Source organism: Salarias fasciatus, chromosome 2, assembly GCF_902148845.1.
Source record: "Salarias fasciatus chromosome 2, fSalaFa1.1, whole genome shotgun sequence".
Taxonomy (NCBI): Eukaryota; Metazoa; Chordata; class Actinopteri; order Blenniiformes; family Blenniidae; genus Salarias; species Salarias fasciatus.
Window position 1 is genome coordinate 8664334 of NC_043746.1, and position 22625 is coordinate 8686958.

The following is a 22625-nucleotide window of genomic DNA, read 5'->3' on the forward strand; positions in this document are numbered from 1 at the left end:
TATATTGATTTACTATAGCATATTGAACACACAGATATCTACTTTACTATATATCTATATATAGATCATCTGAATTCAATTTACACTGTCATCATCACAACAAGCATTTTATTTACAGCCATCATGAATGAGCCCACAGAAATGAATTTCAATTAGACAAGGAAATAAACATCATTGCAAAGTTGATTTGAGGTCTGGATGATGTGCTACTCTATTTACAGTCCACACTCACACGGTTTGCCCTTCTTACCTTTGAATAATACCATAAACACAGTGGAGGGAGTGCCAGAGATTTATGGTGCAGCACTCAGACGATCTTCTGGGAGAATGGCTGTCATTTTTTCTCCTCTTTGTCCTGATGCTCCCACGGCACCGGATCGTTTTCGTCTGTGTGGTCCCCAGTCTCCCTCTCATGCCAGAACTGCTCCACGTCAGGCAACACAATCCCGTCCTTCAGGCTCACTCTGTCTGCCTCCCTCCCGCCGCCCTGCTCCGACTGGGACTGAGCCTCTCTGCTGGGTTCCTGGCTGGAGCTCGATCGGAAGCTTTTCTCCCCTCTCAGTTGGCCCGAAGTCTCTGGTCTGGGACAGGGGGACTTCAGGGAGGTCGGGTTGTGGGGCCCCGGCTTTGGCTTAGGCGGAGGCTGCTGGCGCAGCGTGAGGCGCCTCCAGAACCCCCTATAGCCCTCCCTGAACTCCTCGGAGAGCGAGAGGACGATCAGCGGGTTCACCAGCGACAGAGAGAAGGTGAGCAGCTGAGCGGAGATGGTCAGGAGAAGAGGGGGAGAGGAGAGAAGGGGCTGGGCTCCTTCGATTTCTTTCTCCGCTATATGATGCTCCCAAACCCACACCACCCACTGAGGGAGCCAGAGGATGGCCATGGCCACCGTCAGACTGAAGAGCATCAAGGTGAGTCTCCTGGATCGGATCTGCGTGCGCAGATTCTGGGTCTTGCTGGAGCGGCGCTGGCACTGGCCGTAAGCCTTCCAGAAGTACATCAAGGCGAAGCTGAGAGGTGCACAGTAGACTCCCAGGGGGTACGCCTTGACATAAACAGACATGAAATCCCGGGCTTGGGGAGGAACAAACAGCACGCACACCAGCCCGCGGATCTCTCTCTGCAGCGTGGCGAACAGCCAGTGAGGGATGGTGATCAGGCAGGCAGACACCCAGATGAAGAAGAGCACCACCAGGATGGAGCCCAGGTGGATGCTGACCTGCTTGGTCGGGTTGGACACGTAGCGGTAGCAAGCCTTGGCCATGATGGCCACGGTGAAGCTCTTCGCCGCCATGCAGGACTGGAGGAACCAGTCGGCCGTCTTGCACACCAGCCAGCCCAGATTCCAGCCGGCCCTGGAGTAGGAGGCGGCCCTGAACGGCACGCTGAACAGCAGCACCAGCCCGTCGGCGAACATCAGGTTGAAGATGAGGGAGTTGATGAGGGACAGCTTGCCCTTGTGCGCGTTCGAGAAGAGGATGACCATCGCCGTCAGATTGCACGCCACACCCAAGACGCAGATGACTCCCAGAACGGCCGGCACCAAAACCCGGAGCTCACTGGGGTCCAGGTGCCGGAACAAGCCGTGATCACTATACGACCATTTGTCTATGGAGCTGTTCAGCACCGTGTCATTGCTCCCACTCAACTTATCCATGTCTTCCAGGAAAGCGGTGATCTGATTTGAGAAGAAAGTAGACAATTAGGCACAGAGAAAAAGAAGAAGATGAAGAAAATTGTTCTGGATGGTTGAGTTTCCAAAAACAGAGGTACTCTTTAAAGCAGATTAACCAAAAAAATATGTGCTGGAATCCAAACCTGTTTGAATGCAGGTATCAGAGGAAGCACTGACTGACAGTCAGCGATCACAGCGGAGCTCCTGTCCGTCCCCCTGGTTTTTCCAGAGATGCAACGATGCAGCTTGGGCGGCTGGTTATAAGGATCCCGTTTGATTGACAGCTGCTGTCCCCAGCTGGCGAAATGTGCGTAGACGACACCCTCATGGGGCCAATTAGGAAAAAAGTATGCATAATGTGCACAGATGAACATACCGGGTTTGTAATTTATGGAAGTGATTGTGAATTAAAGGTCATTACTTGAAGGTTTTCTGAGCAGCAATTAGACATTTCAAATAAGAGTGCCAATGCCATGCAGTTGATGAAAGTCTTCCGATTTTGGCACGATATCTGTCATTTTGACATTTGTTGCTGGACAAACATACCTTTCATCCAAACAAATAGATGTGTTTAATTCTGGTATGTGAGTGGCATATTGAGACCACCTACTGGAAACTTAAAAAAAAAAAAAATATTATTTAGAATAAATTGTGATCCCATTAGTAATTTTTAATTTGCTTTCAGCTATCTTCAAATGATAGAACCACGTTTCTTATCTTCTTCAAGCTGCCTTTCTTGGTTTTACTCCTGTTTGTCCACATGAGGGCGTCGTCACATCAGAAGCGACAGAAACACCTGTCTTGTTTATGACTCAGAGGGTTTTTTTGTTGTTGTTGCTGTTTAAAAAAAGAGGGAAATCCACCATTGGAACTTGCACATCTTTATTCTTTTTTTTTTTTTATTCAAAGAAAGTCCAGTAAGCATAAAGACTGCATGGTAATTTGTTGCATTTCAATACATTCTGAGCTATAAAAGTTTTTTTGTTTGTTTCAATTAGAAGTGACACAAAGGAGGTTGTTTAGAAGACATTACTGTTTTAAAAGGAATCAACACTTAATTATTCCCTGATTTCACAGAGTTCGGTTAGACCTTTGACCGCTTTGTTTTGTGGGAGTCGGCTCAAAGAACGAATTCGACACAGGCCAGCGTCTCCAGACTGACTGGAGCGAAGTACTGAGACACATCCCGCCAATTGTTCTGTGTTGCCTATCATCAGCGAGACGAGAAACACGGACAGGCAATGTAACGATATCTAAAAGAAACGCAAAAATATTTCAAGTGCATAGTGCCTCAGACGATCTGTAGATGTTGGAGAAAAAAAAAAAAACTATTCGCAGGCTGTCAGCTTCATGAGAATCAAACCCAACACATGCAGGAAGAGCTACGCTAGCATTGTTATGCCAAGAAAAATCTTAGGTTTATGTTCAGTATTACAACATAACAGGATTACGGTTCTACCATCTACAGATCATTTTCAGTACTATCCAAATTAAGGGCGAAAGTAATACAGGGGATTTCGGTATTTTTGTCAGAGTTTTGCATTAAAAAAAAAAGAAATAATGAGGCTTCGTCGTGTCTCTTGCAAACTGGTGACATCAGACTTACTGCAACGTAAGAGCAACAATAACGTTTTTACAGACCGCAGCGTCCTCTCCTGAGTCACAAACACGTAACCTGTGCTGTCATGTAATCTGGACTACATCACCTTAAGCACTTATCCCACGTGGGGCCTGGGTGGAGATTTCTTTTGTGTGTGTGTTTTCGTTTATAGCAAAATAAAGGAAGAAAAAAAAAAGAGGAAAAAAATCCTAAGTTAACATTTCATTTGTAACATTCACACTCCCGCCTTTTATTCAGTCCCACCCCCCCCTTCCCTCCCGTCCAACTACATCGAACCCCCACATACCAAAAGAAGGCACCACAGCTTCTAAACAGACTCATTGACTGAGAGAAGGACTCAACAAAACAACAGCGTTAAATAAAACCATTGACACCGCCTGGAAGGGCTTCATTCACATTACTGACTACAGCAGTCTCGCCAAGGAGACACAAAACCGGTACTAGAAAGACTGACTGTGTTGGATCACAGGCAGAGAAAACTCTGTTTCTGGGGTCAGAGGTTAACAGTCTCTTTGTTTTTCTGCAGTGGGTTTGCACTGTCCAAAACTCTCACCTCAGCCGGAGGCGGTGGGCTTGATGGCATGCGACGCAGCATGGGCAGACTGAAAGAGAGGGGGCACTGTTGCCACATGGCACGGGGGGGCCGCCACCATGTAAGCTCTGTTCTGTTTTGTGTGCTATGTTTTCAGTAACCCCACAACCGCCCTTTTTCTTCAAGGGTCCAGAGGTTGTGCTACATCACGCCATCGACGCAGCAAACCCCGTGTTGCATAAACACACAGCATTCAATTCTTCAGGGATCCGCCTGGCTGAATAAAATAAATTAGAAGTCAGACTGCAGAATGAAAATCCATTCTCAAGTACGGAGAGTCTTCTTAATTTGTTGTATCCAGTTAGTGCTTTTCGAAATTCTCTCTTGCCCGTCCGCTTCCCCACGTCAGTCACTGGATGCTCAACTCTGCATTTTCTCAGCAGAGCAAGGGGGGGAATCAGGACAGCAGCCCCTCCCCTCACCGTGTGTGTGTGTGTGTGTGGGGGTGGGGCGGGGTGGGGGCGGGGGTCGCCAGGGTCAGGCTGCCCGTTAGTTGACCTTGTCCTGAAAGATGTAGAGGTTGTTGGTGGCAGCTACGGCGATGATGTTTTCATGTGGGTGCCACGTCGTGTGAAGGATCTTCTTGCTGAAGTCCAGGCTGTCCACACTGATCTCATCCTTACGCCGCTTCCCACCTACACACACCTGGACCACCACAACAGGGACGAGGAGGCATCAAGATGTGGGAGTGTTGACACGTCTTCAGACATAAATTATCAGTCATTTCAACAATTCTGAAGAATGAATATTTTAACTATTGGACCGTGGCAGCAGTGATATAAAGACGAATATTGTGGAAAACTAAATAAATATCAGCGTTTATCTTCAGTCTTTTATGTATATTTTTCAGATCATTTGATTTCTGTTGATATGTATATTAGGTGTTGAACTCAGTGTACAGTTAGTTTATCACAGTTTCACCCTCTTTCTGCAGCAGAAAACTAAAGATATAAGTGAACAAATCCCCTCAGCTTTTAATGTACAGTATGGCCTGTATACTGCAATTATTCGTTTGTAGCAAAAGTTCTGATGGAAAAAACATGGATAATGTGAAAGTGCCATGACTGATAAATGAAACCTTCACTGGCTTTCCAATTTACTTCAAACAATACTTTGTTGAAGGAGTGCATTGTGGGTATTGCAGGAAAGGCGGCCACACGTTGATATGGAATCACATCACTTATAAGATACCACATATATGAGGAGTTCTTCAATGTTAAAATGTGCATTTAAACTTTATTTTACTATCAACAACAAACTCAAGCCAAAAAATCTAGTAACTGAAAAAGATAAATAAACAGGCTTGAAAATGATCAAAGTTTTAACTGTAAATTAGTTGCTTTCCCGTATCCAATTATGTTTTTCATGAAACAGTACTTTTTGGGGATAATGAAAAAATGCTATCTGAGCAGCAGTGTAGACATTTGAGTGTTTAATGTTTTTCAGTTCGTCATGTTGCTAATGCTAACGCTAATGCTAATGCTAATGCCTGAAGTGGCGTACCTTGCGCGGCTTCAGGATAGCTCTGGGTTTGCTGTTTTCTCTGGATGCTTCCAGCGTGACATCGCGTTTGGTATTCCGGTCAAACATCCGGAAGAAGTTGTTGTAAGAGCCTGTCATGATGACACTGAGGGGAGAGGAAGGAGCGGGAGGTTATTGAGAAGAGTATTCGGAAGGATTCAGCGACGTGTTTGACTGACGGGCGTCCCGACGAGACGTCTCACCTGTCTGATCCGTTCCAGACGCACTCGAACTTGTCAAAGATGCAGTCGTTCTCGTATAACGAACAAAGTTTCCCCCGTAAATAGTCGTGAACCTGGGAAGCAAACCAGATAATCTGATGTAGTCGTCGTATTACATTCATTGCGTTGAAGCGAACGACCACGCAGCTTCAAGCCACGCTACCATATGCTCTACTTTCAGTAATCCCTCCAGCCCTGGTGACCCCTGCTAAGACCTGAGTGAGCAGGTGGAGGCGGAGGTGGAATTGGAGAGAGAATCCCTTGAGACCTGCTGATGGCCTTATCAATCATGACCTGCACAAATATAACTCCCCTGATCAGACAGTGTGTCTCCGACTCCGGCGGCCTCACAGTGGGAGGCTCTGCCCTTCAGGTTGCATCAGGACCCTCACTATCTGTCTTCTTATGGACACTCGGCTCAATGAGCTCTCCTGGGGTAATTGCTAGAGATGACATGGTTATAGATCGGCGGGCTGACAGCGCAACAGGATTACGTTGAGTGATTAGCCTGAAATCAATACGTTTTGATTTGATCTGGGTTAAGATGTTATTTACTAACCTCACAAGCTGAGAATCGTCTTTGGGCCGAGCAAAGAAACAACAAGACGAAGGCGTACCTGGTACGTCTCCAGCGGTTTGCTCTCCATCTGAAGGTCCCACACCTTGACAGTGAGGTAGTCCCTAGTCATCAGGTAGCGTCCATTGTGGCTGAACTTCACATCTGAGATGGATGAGATGATTTCAGAGAAAAAAGAGCGGGTGGATGGATCCTCTGGTTCCTCGAAGTCTGAAAAAAACAACAACAACAACTTACACTAACAGAAAAATGTATGAATTCCATAGTATAATGCTGTTATTGGTGATGGAAGGCTGTCATTAACACACAGTCACAGCCACAACAAAGCGCCGGCGCTGGGTTCCTGCAGCAGCTGCATCTCCTCACAGAATCATTTGTGTGTTTAGGGAGATAGTCGTGGGTCAGCATGGTGGGTAAATATTGGTTATGATTCATATTGATTTTGGCAGCTGCGGATGTGTGTGCAGGCCAGCACGCTGGGGACAAGAGCCAGGCATTCCATCGTGAGCTGTCAAGTTATTGTTCCTCCTCCTCCTCCGCCGTGGTTTTCCTCCCACCTTTTCTCCCCTGTTCCTCTCTCTCTCTCTCTCTCTCTCTCTCTCTCTACTCTCCATCTCTCCAAATATGGCCCCTCCCTGCAGTCCCCCGCCTCGCCGAGGCCAGGAGAATAGCTCTGTGAAGTACCAACAGGGAGTCTAACTAGGGATGCGGCGTGCGAGATGAAAAAATGGGGGGATGAGAAAGGGATAAGAAAAACAAATCAATGTCAAAGTGCTGGGTCCATATGAGCCCCGCTGGATTTGTATGTGTGCCAGTGAACGAGTGTTTGTGAATAAGCGGGTGAGCAATGTGTGCATGTATATATGCATGTGTGTGCGTCTCTGCCCTCCCTCTGTCCAGCTCCAGGGGAGTATAATAGGGTCCCTGGGGAGTTGGCAGATAGTGGGGAAGGGGGGGGGGGGGGGGGGGGGGGGGGTTAGATCCCCTCTTCTTCTGTCCTGGGGCTCAGAGTTTTGGCAATCCTCCCCGATCCCTCCATCCATCCCTCCTTCACCCCTCCATCCATCTTTACTATAACACTGATTGATACCAGCAGCCTCCCAGATTTATAGGTGTGGGAGGAAATACACTATGAATGGGGGGGGGGGTTTGAAAATATGTATCTTTTTTTCTGTGTGTGTGTGTGTGTGTGTGTGTGTGTGAGTCAGACAGGGAGAGAAGGAGAGAAGAAGAGTGGGAGGGAAGGAATTACATATCGCTTCAAGTCATACAGGTTCATGCAGGGAGACAGTAGGTCAGTATTAACCGACCTGTCCCGAGGCTAACGGGAGCACCTGTCTGCACTCTGTGTGTGTGTGTGTGTGTGTCTCTGTGTACGATTGTGTGGGTGTGTGTGGCATCTATTTTTTTTAACTATCTTTGAGAGTTCCAAACGCTGGAAGTCCATCAGTCCTGTGGGTCCAGCCTAGCAGGGAAAAAAATCTGGGCCCCATATAAATAGAAATCCTCTTAAAACAGCACATCTCTTTAAGAGTTACACTGTAACTCCAGGTTAAGGAGCTTTTGAATTCATAATGTCAGTGAGGAAGCCCTACACTGACTGATTTGTCTGTTCGAGGAGGGCAAATACACGTCACTATCTAACAATCAGAGATAAAGAGTGAGCGCCGCGGTGTAAACACCATCAAAATCATACAAACCCTCAACATATTTTCCCTCGAGCAACCTTCAGACACTCATGTGAAATTCAACAGGCCACGCCGGCGCACGGTCCAGTGGGCACATCAATATGTCTGAGGAAATGAGTGGCATTATTGAACAACAAGGTGTGTCCATGAGGGCCTAATGCGATTGCTCTTAAGCCATTGATTTCCCAGTGAAAATGTCAATGTATTCATTATTCATTCAAGCAAAGACTACGCATGCGGCGTCGAAGGTCGTCCATTGTTGGAACGCCGGCCGTGTGACGTTCTGATGGGTTATCAATCGGAGCACATTGAGCAGGGGGAAGCCCGCATGTCGCCGCCGCACAAAAGGTTGAGCAGATACAGAAATATTGTGATCCCACATAATCTGCGTTGTATATTTTTTTAACTGTCTGTATTTGCATTTTAATTTTCAAACCCTGTGCCTCTGCTTCTTGTTTCTGCACTCCCTCTGCGCTTAAAGCGAGCAATAAAAAGCAAAACAAGCAGTACCAGTTTGCTTCCAGCAGGATAATGACAATTTTTCTTGCTGTTTCAAAGAATTTATGGTTCGGAAAGGAGATGAAGTTGTACAACGGCAGATAAATTACACAACAGAATTATAAAAGCTAATTATTTCGGACTCAAAAATGATTTTACTGATGTAGAAGAAGAAAATCAATATGATGAAAACAAGCAGTGAAATGAAAAAATAAACAGTGGGAGTGTCCTGATGTGATTTGCACTCAATAGTTTTATCTTTCATTTAAAAAAAAAAAAGAATACCATGCTGAAGCACATCAAATTCATTCTGTGAAAGAAAATCTATAAAGATAACTATCCCACCCCGTCTGTAAGATTTTGCCACCGCCCGTGACATTTAATCATTTTTTTCCCCATCATGCACTTGGTTACTCACATTTACAATGCTTGTCGCAGAGCGCGGCCTGCCTCATGTCACACAGACGTATCGAGCCCTTGCTGCTACTGTAAGCAAAAGTGTGACACTGCTGGGGATGAAACTCCGCTGAGGTGATGACTTCCGTCAGCTCCTCCATGTTGGCCGGTTTGATGTCGACGATGTCTGAGAGGCGGCCGGCTAAGGAATGCAACCGCGCGGCGCAAACACGGTACCGAAGGAATCAATCGTAATTTCAGTTCTGAATAAAATGACATATTCTGCAAGACACTAAATGATCTTGGCGCTGAGGATACTGAAGCTGCGGTCAGTGATCTCCAGATTCCACAGGTTCACCCGGAGGTCGTCGGTGGAGATGTAGGTCTGGAGGTCGGAGTTGACGGAGATGGAGTTGATGTGGTAGGTGTGGGCGTTGCTGAACACGCGCCTGGCTGTAGCCTCCACCATCAGATCCATCGGCTGCAGCACCGGCACCTGCAGAGAGACCGATACGGATCAAACACGTTAAGAGATGAAGCAAAATATTTCACAATAAAAAGATTTATTTCAGAGCCTTTGATGTGTTTTGCGACACTGACATATTATTCATACTTTGAAGCTGGATTCTTAGATATTTATCTGCTCATGCGTGTGTGTGTGTGCTCATATGTGTGTATGTGAGAGAGAGAGAGAGAGAGAGAGAGAGAGAGAGAGAGACACAGAAGCACAACCGGATGACTCCAGGGATTCATTTGACATTCACTCCACAAATCTTAATGAAACAGAGACAGCGAGCGAAGAGCTCCGGGGCCGTTTGATGAGCGGCTTCAATCAGCCTGTGCATGTCTGTTTGCAACACATCTACACAGTGATTGCACCTCTCTCTCCCTCTCTCTCTCTCTCTCTCTGCTCATGTAATGCTGAATAAGTCACTCCCGTTTCCTAGTTTGTGTGCACCACTGCGCCAGAGAAGAGGAAAAGGGGAGAAAGCGAAAGCGGTGTAAAAAGATAGAAGGCCGGGGGGCATCGGCAGGCCCTGCTGAGGAATGATAACTGAATTCTGTAGAATTAACTTGAGCGTCTCTCTTTCTCACACACACACATACATACAAACACACACACACACAGTTGCACAGGGCGGCTTGGGCTTCAAAGACCCCCAGCACCAGTTTGCATGCAGCCCCCCCGTTGACCAGATAAAACCCAGACAAAGAGGGAGGAGAGGGGAGGGAGCACGGAGGACAAATCGGCTGCTTCTTCTCTCTTTCTCTGGTCCGTCGCTGGCACTGACAGAGAGACATGGCAGCCCAGCAGGCTGCTGCATCTCCATGGGCGTCGCTTCATTTCCATGTCTTTCACTCGCTGTCCAGAGAGACACGGACCGTATTAACCCATCACCCCTCAACACTGACAGCGACACAGCTCAGCTCAGCCCTGCGCCTCCATCAGAGATCCATGATATGTAAAGCAGAAATCTTTCATTTAAGACGGAATATCGTAATCAGATGATACACGAAACTCAGACAGTTTACATCTGAAACATCATTTTTTTTTGTACATTTGGACTAATACTGTGAAGTCGTCCCTCTCGCCCTCTGCTTCCTGCCCCCATGCAGATTTCACAGTCTCTTAACAGGATTGCCACACTCCCGGCCCGTCCTCCAGGTTGCTATGATCCCCTGGCCAGCCAGACAAAGAGGGACAGACACGCTGAACACGACACTAATCTGCTGTGACACACACACACACACACGCACGCACGCACACACGGTCCGACGCGAGCACCAATGTGTGAAAATGGAATAGGTGGTGGTGTGATAAGACTCAGAGAGAGGGAGCGGATGATCCCTCCTGTGTTCTTCTCAGTGCACATATTGATCACTCACTCTCACTTTCTTCCACCGATCCGAGTTTAAAAGTGTCCAGAAACACCAAGCTCCCATTTCTCAGTGCTGAAGCTTAAACTGCAGTATTTAACGAGCGTCTGAATGGAGAATCCGACAGCGACAGACACTGAGTAAGTGTTACTAAGACGTTTATGCGGGATTAAAAGCTATCATAGCATAATGCACGATGGCTACATTTTGATTTAATCAGCTTATGCGGACCCTGAGTCGTATGACGCGGGATGAAAGACGGGTGGCTGAGAAGTGTCCCGGTTTAGACTGCATGTGACGGACTTCACATTTACACAGGCTCAATCAAAACTTTCCCAACAACATCTGGTCTGGTTGGACACTCATTTTAACATGTGGTGCAGTTCATGTAAATTCATAAATTAAACAGATTTCAACTACAAAACATGAATGTTTACTGTACTTTACCAGTGAGATAGATATGTAAAATATTAGTAGCCATTTAGCTTGCTTTTAAATTATGTTTGTTTTTCAAACGCTTTTTTAAAGGGTGCAGATACATCTGGGTGGAATCTAGTCTCAAATAGAGGCAGGTTCCCAATGCACAAGAACACTAACATACATACACTTCCAATTTATTTGTGGCCATTTATTTAAGAGTATCCTATCTTGCAGATATGCCTATAAATAATTAACAGGTTCTTCTGAAGCAGGTTGAATGGCCTCTCATCTTAACGCTACAATATAAATAGACTTGATTTGTTGACTGACTTGTGGCTTCGTCGGATTTAATATTAGAGAGCATCAAAACTGAGCACAAATCACCGTGTCAATTATGCGTTCAACTTCAGACAAGAAAATTAGTTCCTCTACAAATGCTGTGTGTGTCTACTGTTGTGTCAACAGTTACTCTGCTACTTTTCCAGTTGTTGAATAATTGATGATGATGATGATGATGATGATGATGATGATGATGATGATGATGGTATGAGCAAACAGGCAGAAACAGTGGGATGAAATGCAGTGAAGGTTTTGGGATTAGTGTTTCTCATCAAGCGTCTTTGATTTTTGACAACATACCACACGTGCACCGGCTGTATGATTTGGAAAATGTGTTCATATATTAGTTTCTTACAACATCAGCAGAAAAACTTGGTTTGTATTAAATTTCTCGTGATTAATACTATTGTACAACGTGTTGTTGTCAATTGTTAGTAACATTTTGTTCCACTGAACATGTTTCTGTGATTTTCTTTAACTTTATGCACACTAAAGGCTTCTTTTACGTATTTTTTTCTTCTCATACTTCCTCCTTGTCAGATTTCATATCACTCTACATATCCGCGAGCCAAACTGTACATTTCAACACACCAGCCAGGCAGATCATATCATCCTCACCCAGAGAGCATGTGACGTTCGGTGTGGTGTTTGACGGTTTGGTGTGACCTCTTACCCGCAGTGACGTGATGGTCGACGGGTCTCGGATGCGTCCGTCCTCATCCTTCAGGTTGTAGCCCTCCGGACGCTTGTCCCTCTCACTGATTTTCCACAGCTTCACTGTCTTGTCTGGGGGGGTGGGGACATCAAACACACACACACACACACACACACACACACACACACACACACACACACACACACACACATAAACTACAGTTAGCTCATGGCTCAGTACAGTGAATCTCAGATGCAAAGAGGGATGCGGGGGGTTGGGTGGCCAATCTGGCATGTGGCTGGGCAGGAGCCAGCCAAGATGATGAATGGCGGCTCCTGTGTAGATTCTGATGTCACTGATATCAATCTACAAGTTGACTGCATTTCCCTGCTGCAATATGGAGAAGAAAAAAAAAAATAACCATCTGGGCATATTTCAATTCTACATCATATAAACACCGGTTGGATCTCATCTCCTGTCTGCTGGAGTGGATGGCAGCAGCAGTCGGGCTGTCGCCTTTTTTTTTTTTTTTTTTCCCCCACTTGCTTTTAATTTCCGCTGTGAATATTGGTGTCAGAGCATCGAGGCCATCTCCACAGGACCCTCCGCCATCTGCTCCAGCCACCACAAGCACTTCTGCAGCAGCCATGCATGAAGTCCACAATCTGCAAGACGTCGCTCTGCTAATGTGTGTGTGTGTGTATGTGTGTGTGTGTGTGTGTGTCTGTGTGCGTGTGTGTGTGTGTGTGTCTGTGTGTGTGCGTGCGTGTGTGTATGCTTCTGCCGTGGCAGCCATGCATGAACTCCCTAATCTAAAACTCCTCTGCTGGTGGCTCTTGCTCAGCCAAGCAAAACACCAATATGGTACCAGAAATAGTGAAGAAGAGGTTTTCGTGTGATATTAATCACAGCTCCTTTAACATCACATCACAGTGAGACGCGAGCCCAGCTTCAGTTGACAGTTTCATCCACTCACAGCTCCAACACAGCGCCCAAATGTGAACACGCGGTCGAGCGTCTATCCAGTTTGTTTGGCTGTAATTCTGCCGACGCCGCCTTGGCTTACTGACCGTTGGTGGAGAGCAGGAAGTACGCCGCGTTCTGCTGAGGAAGCCATTTGATCTTGTTGATCTTTTCCTCAATTTCCAAACTCTTCAAGTAGTCAAACTCCGGCTCGTGGCTCTGGAATGTGCTGTAAACATTGTACTCCCCTCGACGCTGGGGCTGGCTCTTACTCTGTGAAAGAACGAGAGAGTAAAGGTAAGTTTTATAGATCCATCTTTGGGCCTCCTTGATTAAAGTTCTGGTCATGAGCACTGCAGCTTCTTCTAGCCAGCTCTGAAAAAAATGAAACAATATAAAATCTACTGCTGTGATCTACTAAAAAAGCTCTACTTTAAAAAAGGCTTAATTTTTGGATTAAATTGCACAAAGCAACAGGTTGTGTATCAGTTAAATGTTGCTTGATGTTGTAGTTTGCTGTGATGTGGAGCAGAGCTGAACAAAAATAAAAATGTACTCATAATAAATAAAAGTCAAAGATGTGAGTAACTATTAGAAACTCATGGCAGAGCTGTATCTTTGTAAAAGGTTTGTGTGAAACCACACTGGATTAGATAAGTCAAACTAATAATACAGACGGTCAACATACAAACCCTCCCCGTGACTTTCATTTTACAGGCTTTATTAGGGAAAAAAAGAAGCTCCAGTTACAGCATGCTGCAGACATCAATGGTCCTTTTCACTTTAGTGATTCTCTGAAATCTGATATATTCACCAGATGGAAATCCTAACAGTAATAACTATAATGGCTCGACATCGTTACGTTCTCATTGGTTGAGAAAAGTAACCACAATCAGTGCTTTGTCCAGCCTGACAGGCTGCAGTAGAATGTACTGGGTGAATAGCATTCGCTTTACAGACTGAATTTACATTAAGATTATCATAAATAACATACAAAATCTACTAAACCATTAGTGTTAAAAGTGCAACAAAAAAGGTTTGTCATTCATGGATTTTTTTTTTCTAATTGAAAGTTTTGAGCAGAAATGTGAGCCTTAAACAAAGTTTGTAGTTTTGAAAGACCAAGAGGAGATATTCAATAACTTTCATCTGAGATCGACACTCTATAGCTTCCTGTGGTGAAGTTTTCATCTGACTTGTGTGACAAGGTAAAGAACCACTGTTCCATGGTTAAACTATCTTAGTTATCGCTCTGATATCTCTTTTTATGTTAACTTTTTTGCCTCCTAATCTCTCTGTCATCGATCAGGAGTTGATTTTCATGTGCGACACAAAGATGAATTAAGAATTTAACATGTTTACAGTTTAAAACTTAAGTTGTCAAAATATGTATTTGTACTGCTCTTGCAAAACATTTTTACTCAGACTTTCCTTCATTTAATTAAACTTTCAAAGCAATGCCAAAAGAAAGACTTCAATGGGCAGATTGGGGTGGCGATATTCCTAAACTACATCATTAGGTTTTTAGTTTAGCCTAAATATCAGTTTAATGACTTTTTAGGCGTGCATACTGCATATTTTAAAGGACATAAAGCTTGTCAAAATTGTGTTTCCCAAAAAACAGCTAAGTGTCCAGCACTTCTTTCTGTCAGAACGCGCAATTATCTGGAAAATGATGGAAAATTCCAACCAGAAAACCATTTCTCACAGCGTTTATAGATCACCCTAAATCTTACATTTTGAAGTTATTTTCAGGTAGGAGCCATTTTTCAAAGTCCCCATTAGCAAACAATCAGTTGTTTTTGTTCCAGGGCTGTCAAATCCTTTCCGCATAAGGGCAGCATAATTAGAGTTGCATTGTTGGCATTTCCTACCTCCTGCTCCCTCTGGAAGACAACCACTCTGCCTCCTTTATCCCCGGTGGCCAACAGCTCCCCCGATGAGTTAAACTCCACCGTTGAGATAATGTCAGCTGCAACACAGGAAACAGAGAGAGGGAGGGAAAATGTCAGCGTGGACCTGAACGAACCTGTCAACATCTCAGACGGGCGAGAAGATAGGCTTTTCAGCGAGATCTGGGACAGCGACTTCTTCTTCTTCAAAAAAAAAAAAAACGTGTCGTTGGGGAAGCGAGGGGAATCTCTTGAAACAAAACCCACAGATAGCCCAGCTCACTGGAATATAGTTGTTACTACTGCAGGAGTCACAGCATGATCATCCAGCCTCTTGTCTGACCAAAGGAAGTCAATCTGTGTCATTTAATTGCACTGCTGCTTTTTTTTTTTTTTTTTAAGGACACTGCAGAGACACTAATAATGCCATTCATCTCACTACTCCTGAGCAGGGCCGCATGCTGTGTTGTGACTCTCCTTCATCATCACAAACCACACTCAGAAACCTTTCAATCACGCTCTTCATTTCCACGCTGGTGTAGCACACTAACAAGAACCAGTCAGGGCAACAGGAGTAAAAAATAAAACAACATAACTGTGAATAAAACATCACAAAGGAACTTAGTGTCCATATTTATACTTTCTGGAGTGACCCTGGAAAGCTACAGTTTCACAAAGTAAATAAGAGTCACCTACCCTTAAGACAGCTTCTCCTCTCCTCCTCAAAGACATACATCTGCCTGCCTGGGTCTAGGAGAGGCTAATGCTGGCTGTAATTATTACACAGCCCCTGGCTACAGGAGGCATATCTTAAAATCTGCCTGTCAGTCACACGCACACACACACACACACACACACACACAGAGGAGAGGCTATCCCTCTGTTTAACAGTGACAATAATGTTAAACAGTGAGAGAGTGAAAGAGAGGGAGTGCGTTGTTTTGTACCCCCCACGCCCTCTGTGGACCTGCTGCTGGCGGAGCTCTGAACAGGAGAGGGGGATGTTGCTATGGAGACCGTTTCCATCTCTAGCAGCAAAGTGTATATGTGTGTGTGTGTGTGTGTGTCTGTGTGTGTGCCAATAGCTCTCAGACTTACTTGCTGATGCTAGCTGTAATTCAGCAGACAGAGGGAGTGCTGCAATAGAGTGAAAACCTGCTACTGCATCTGGGGGAGCGAGGACAGCTCAATGCAGCGCACAACTTCAGACAATAGAGTCCCTGTCGCGCTGCGCACGGAGCCGCTGTGCGCGGCAGAAATGACTAAGCGCCGCATCTTTCTCCATGTGTGTTTGTTTGCGTGTTATCTTGTGTGTGCGTTCCCTCCCTTTTTCAATTAGTTAGAGGAGAGAAAGTCACATTCACAGATGAGACCAGAGGGATCTCTGTAGCCGTGGACCGATAATGACACGAGGTGGGGGCCACTGCTAATCATATCTGAATGGTGAGACTAGTAATCTATCAAAGACAAGACAGAGTCTGACCTAATTACAGCGCGAGAGAATCCCCGGCACATAACGTACCTTACACAAACACACACACACAAACACTTAATGCATGTGCGCGGGGAGAGCTAACACAGTCACAGGGATGTGTGGTGCAACCCCCTCCAGCACGCTCTTCTTTGCTCACACAATAGTTTCTTCCCCAACACCATCAGGCCGAAGCCATTGGTGTGAATCGAGCAGAATCGGCTTAGCAGTCAGCATTCTCCACTCAAAGCCATTTTCTCCCTTTATGTCTTCCCTTCCTCTCGGTCCTCCGCTCCCTCTCTGCTCCCCTCATCATCTGAACATTAAGTCACAGAGGGGAAGCAGTAATTGATGGATGCCATTAATAGGTTTACACATGGATACGTCTTTCAATCATCTCACTGATTGATCAGCCACAGCGAGCCGGCAAAGCTGAAATTCATGGTAATGTGATGGAATGCTCCTATAAATGACTTTTTTTTTCCGGCATGCAAATGAATTCAACCCAGACAAGGCAATCTATTCAGCCTCAGTCACTCATAAAATTGTTTTTAAATAGTAACATTCTCTTCAAATGAAATTTCATTCCAGCGAACACGTGGATTAGTCACAGAGTTGCAGGTGGGTGGGGATTCCTCAATAATTTCCGTTGGCATCAGATGAAATTTTAATGACAAAGCTCCAGCAGGGTCATACTGGACTGAATCAGGCACAGGCCAGAGATTCAGCTGATCAAATGTGTACTTAGACACACACCCACACTCATGCTCACGCACACACACACATACGCCCACATGCAGCTTCATCAGCAGACCATAACCAGATGAAGCCCATAAATCCCATGGCCAGCCAGGTCTGACAAAGGCAGGTCAGCGCTTCTTGACGCGTCGTAGAGATGCTCCAGATCACACACATCCATCACCAGTAATAACACAGACAAGCCTGTTGGCCTGCTGCTGCCATGTGTGTGTGTGTGTGTGTGTGTGTGTGTGTGTACAACTGAATTAAAACAGGCACTGCGCAGCCCCGATCTGATTCCATCCACCAATCTGATCTTCAATAACCACCCTTCAGCACTGCAATATAGCGGCGGCGGCCGAACCAATTGGATGGAAACATAGATATGCATTGATTTTGGAATGAAACTCGTGTAGCCAGGAACACATGGAGCAGCAGGAAGGAAACGAGGATATTGGATGTATTTATAGACACCGGAGCATGACATGCTCACACGTTACAGAAGAGAGCTAGCAAGTGGAGTAGAAAGTCTGGGGAGCAATGCTGGCTGCTCCAAATAGCTCAATAAAAGATTGTACAGACACACGTTGGAACAGACACAAAGACCAAAATAGGAGCACCCTGGCTAACCTCTCCACAGCGCATAATCCTGTCAGGGTGGAAACAACAGACAGACACAGTGAAGCCTGATCTGGTGGCACATCGGGGTTGTGTAAGACACACAAACCTGAAAATGGTCTGGGTGAATGGAAAGCTAGTTGCATAAGTAGCATCCAGTAATTCCGGGTAAAGGGAGGGACGTGAGCAACACGGTGTCGTGCAAACTCTTTGTTAGCATAAGACGCAGAGTGGGGAGGATTATGGCACTTGTGCTGAGCCGCCTGCGTCAAAGGTTCAGGCCGGCGGATAATTCAAGATGGTTCTCGCGTTGGCTTCCTCCTGCCAATCTGGTTCCCTCCCTGATAATCACCAGAATGTATCTGCGCCTTCCTATTCTTCCCCCAACAGCTATGCTCACACGAAAGACCATTTTTGTGCTGAATAAGCGGCCGATAACGACTTCATTTTACACAAGCAACAATGGAGATCAATCAAAGTTTTGAATAAACCCCCGTTCCCCACTGGTCTGGTACCCCGCCATATGATTAAGGGGTTTATTAGGCTTTATTAGCTGCACACAAAGCAGCAGAGCACAATACAGCGCTCTTCATCTGAAGAGCATGACTCTTTGTAAGATCTGGAGTGAACAAGCTAATTAACCTGGTTTCTCCAAGATCAGCCCCTTGAGACCGAAGCAGTGTGTGTACGTGCGCATTTCTTTTTGGCATGTGCGTGTCTGCGCACCCTCTCGTGCGTGTATCTTCGTATGTGTGAGTTTGTGTAAAAGCCACACTCCGGGGAGCCGAGGGTGAAATGGGCGAGACGTGTTACTGCTTCACTTCTCACACTTCATTAACACTTCGCCGTGGCACACATCTGACTGCAGACACAACACGGGACGGACAGAGCAGACAGAGAGGTGAGCCGGCGAGCGTCAGCCCAATCCGCATTCAGCCTCAACACGCCGCAAGCCCAATACCCAGAGAAATCATTCCCAAAGCCTGTTATTTGGTATTCTTTTAGAAATTGAAAATACGGGGGGGGGTGGGGGATGGTGAGGAAGCGTAGGACGCGTAGAATTATAATCCACCTCCAAAACAAAAGCTGACACGCTCGCTCTGTCTGTCTGTCTGCTGCTTCGCTGCACTCCCTTTCATCTTCTTGTTTTCAACGCTGAAGTGAATCAAAGATTAGTCGGCTGCTGCACACACCAAAAATCCTGTACTTGCGGTGACCTTATCACCGAAACATGAAGGATTTCGAGTGATGCCGCTTCCTCGACAGGACACGGGAATTAGCTATCAAAACTTACAAATGTACCCCATTACTGAGTCCGGAAAGGTCAAACACTGCCTAGCCTTAAGGCTAGCTGCTCCCCGAATGGCTCCCATACAGCACCTCTGCCACAGCCCTGGCTCATCTACTGACCAGGGAGCCATACCGAGGCTGAGAAATAGGACGTTCCTGCAATCATCCTACAGTAGCAAACACCACGGGTATTCTTTAATAAATTCTCATTAAATTTTCATGGTGCTGCAGACTTAATAAGAAGCTAATCAAGGGATGAAAGCAGCTGCTGAAGAAGGAGTGTGACTCGCCCCAACTTCACAGCTTGCCATTAAGCTCCCACCACCCCCATACACACACACACACACACACACACACACACACACACACACACACACACACACGCTATAGCTTACTTGCACTACGAGGCGAGGCGAGGCGAAGCAGGGCGGGGCTCTGTGTTTTGAGTGTTTCGTAGTGAATAATGGATGGGACCTGAGGGTATGGTAGGCTAAGTCTTTTCATGCCGGGGTCCTAAAGTGTGGCCCCAGGCCGTTTGCCTTGGCACAGGCAATGGGGCTTGGCCCGACTCTCATCAACAGCAGCAATAAAGGCGCTGCGCTCTCTGTGACGGTGCTGCATCAGTATTCAGTAGGGCTGGAGAGGTCACATCACACACGAGGCATGTACTCGCTTCAAACAGTCGCAGAACGGCCAAGCAGAGAGCTCAGGATCGACGGCGGAGAAGAAAGGGTCGGGGAGCGGAGGAAGGGATTACATGTCCTACCAATAGATCTTTAGGTCATTGTTCCGGTGACTAAATTGTGAAAGACCAGAAATCAATACCAAAGCAGACGTTAGGTTAGGTCCTGCCTCACAGCAAGGAAGCTATTTACATTTTTAAAGCCGGTGTGGCACTATTTGACAGTTCCATCCATTATGGAGGCATCCAAGGTGGTCATTATGAAAATAAACTGAGACCAAGGAGCATAGCAGTTCAGTGACTCAACACACACACATACAGCAACAGTGAGACACAAATCATCTGTCCCATCATCATCATTACTAATGTGTCACCTGCAGGCGACTGCTCCATGCAAATCAGAACGCAATGCGATTTACTTCCTTCTAGATGATGATGATGTCTCTGGAAAGTTTGGCTTTGAGCTTGATGTGGATTTGATAACTTCTGGCAGGTCATGGGTGACCAGAACGCATTAGTGCACGGAGTCAGTGTAACCACGCGCAGAGCCGCCGAGGCGTGGGATTGGTGCGAAGCAAAGGTCAGGCCAAGAGACATCATGAAAATGTGACATCATTAAAGTGTCCTGCTGTTGTGGGCGAGCACGGCCGCAGGGAAATCCCAACCGGCGCTCTGCCACTCACCAAGGACCCCTGTGTGAGTGTGTGTGTGAGTGTGAGTGTGTGTGTGTGTGTGGTCTGAACAGACTGGGCCTGATGGAACATGTGCACTTTAGTAAATTTATGAGGACGGGTGATGGACCCCAACACTGGTCCGTATGATCTTTGGCTTCACGCTAACTGCACGGCACTTATCAGACAAGACCGGCGAGAGTGAAAAGACGCGCATTCGTGATATATGAGGTGTGACGATCGCTCGTAAATTACGCCCATAAAACATAACAAAAGTAGACGTCTGAAAAGCACAGATGGGCCTCAGACTAGACAGTCTTTTTGCTTCAAGGAGACACAGTTAACAATATATGTGACTCTCAACCACTTTCTATTGATCTAATGAATGAGACACGGTGGAGAAAAGAAGAACCGAGAGCGAAGACAAAATTCGCTCCTGTTTATTCATCTCAGTGCTCCCATCAAACAAAGATATCCATCACACCCACTACCTCCCCCAATTCACTTCCTCTTGCTGTGAACCAGCGCCTGTGTGCATAACAGTGACAGGGAATCATCGACGTGCTGGAGCTGAGCAAATGATGGCTCCCTTCGGCATGTGAGCAGGAAAAAAAAGAAAAAAAAATCTGCAAGGAGCAGAAAAGCTGCTTCTCGCCAGCCTTGACTTTGTCCCTCCTCCAGCCTGCAGTGGCATCTGTAACTTGAGCCCATGGCAACCAGAAGAAGCTGTGACCCACCCTGCAGCCGCACACACTCTCCAACAAACCTCCATCCTTGCAGAGCATACTGTGTGCAGACCATTTACATGAATATACCGTTTTACTGCTCAATTTAGCGCTCGATCATATTTCAGATGAAAATGTGTTTCTATGTTGGTTTTTTTCTGGACCGTATGGTAAGTGGGTGGAAAATGTGCCTGGTGTGAAAGAATGAAATGCTTTCCCTGTGTTGCAGAGTCTATTTATACAGCAGACTTGACTGCAAAAAAAAAGCTATGCTAAAACTGAACAATACAGATCCGCCCAATGCCTGATGATGTTTATCTTTTAAGCACATTTAAAATTAAAAACATATGATTGGCATCCAGTTATAAGAATATTTTGCTGAAAATGTGCAAATTTCAATACTTAGAGGCAATGCACTTCATTTCACAACTACATGATTGCATTAGTCTGTACAAAATGTGTGTTTTATTTAAACTGCTGCACTGAAACTCCCTCAGTAGCCCATGCTTCGCTTATCTCACTCATGCCAGTGCAGCAGTTAATGTCCATAAGCAATCTGCATAATTACTTAATGGGGACCGAGGTGGTAACAAGGAAGATGATCAATTTTGACTGTATTATTTTAGAGTGATCGGTGATGTGAGGAGCTGGTGGAGGCCAGGTGGAGCTAAGTGGTGGAACATAAGGGAATAATTGTACATCAAACAGCTAACAGGTTGATAATCAGAAGACTGAAGCGTGGTTGAAGTGAGGAGGAAGCACATGCATGGAGCTTGAGAAAAAAAAAGCTATTGTTCAGAGCATGGTTGTGAGCATGGATAGCTAGAAAATGTGTGTGTGGGAGAGAGAGAGAGAGAGAGAGAGAGAGAGAGGGAGAGAGAGACAGATCTATATTTCATTGTGCTGCCTCCTGGAATTAGGCCATGTTCCTTTTTCATATTCCATTTTTTAAATTATTTATTTTTACACACAGAATACACACAGAATGGACAAAGAAAATACATTTTTCATCCCTCAATAACGGCTTGGCGTGTTCTGTGTGGACTCAGCTATAGAGGCTGCTGTACAGGAGACTTTCCTCCCCTGTTGCATGTAGTCCAAACGGATTAAAGCCCTGAATCACCTCATCAGAATGGTCACTCTAAAATAGGCTTGACAGGAAACCTTCCCATTATGTCCACTTAAAGGCAACACGTGGTAATTACAAGCTGTATTTTCACAGGAAATGGCCATAATGTCCCTTTAATATCCCTGTGACAGCTTCTGGGGTATTTAATTTGGCTAAATGTGATTTAAACGATCATGTACCATCATTATACAGCCCTAAAATGGCTTTTTATAAATCCAAACAGGCCATCCCAGGTAAACTGTGACATTTTATGTGACACTTCATAGACAGTGAGTTATTTGTGCTGTGATAGGAGCATCCCCTCTGGCTACAGCCTTAGGTTATTTGCAGTGCCGGCAAACTGCAGAAATCTAATAATCTCGTTCCCC

At 45.7% G+C, this 22625-nt stretch overlaps 2 protein-coding genes across 3 annotated transcripts in view; both read right to left on the minus strand.

Moving 5' to 3' along the window:
- On the minus strand, positions 1-1675 carry gpr151 (G protein-coupled receptor 151). The gene has a single exon (XM_030100845.1). It carries the CDS (start codon positions 1652-1654, stop codon positions 335-337), a length of 1320 nt encoding a protein of 439 aa, XP_029956705.1. The 5' UTR covers positions 1655-1675; the 3' UTR covers positions 1-334.
- Positions 1676-2560: 885 nt separating this feature from the next.
- The window catches only part of LOC115395298 (serine/threonine-protein phosphatase 2A 55 kDa regulatory subunit B beta isoform), a 41455-nt gene continuing 21390 nt past the window's right edge, over positions 2561-22625 (minus strand). For both annotated transcript variants that reach the window (XM_030100773.1, XM_030100780.1), the window contains exons 2-10: positions 14916-15013; positions 13149-13314; positions 12097-12209; positions 9105-9282; positions 8809-8973; positions 6245-6414; positions 5610-5701; positions 5389-5512; positions 2561-4530 (exon numbers count right to left, since the gene is read on the minus strand). In XM_030100773.1, coding sequence (XP_029956633.1) covers positions 4375-4530; positions 5389-5512; positions 5610-5701; positions 6245-6414; positions 8809-8973; positions 9105-9282; positions 12097-12209; positions 13149-13314; positions 14916-15013 — 1262 coding nt within the window. In that variant the 3' untranslated portion in view covers positions 2561-4374. The remainder of the gene's footprint in view (positions 4531-5388; positions 5513-5609; positions 5702-6244; positions 6415-8808; positions 8974-9104; positions 9283-12096; positions 12210-13148; positions 13315-14915; positions 15014-22625) is intronic.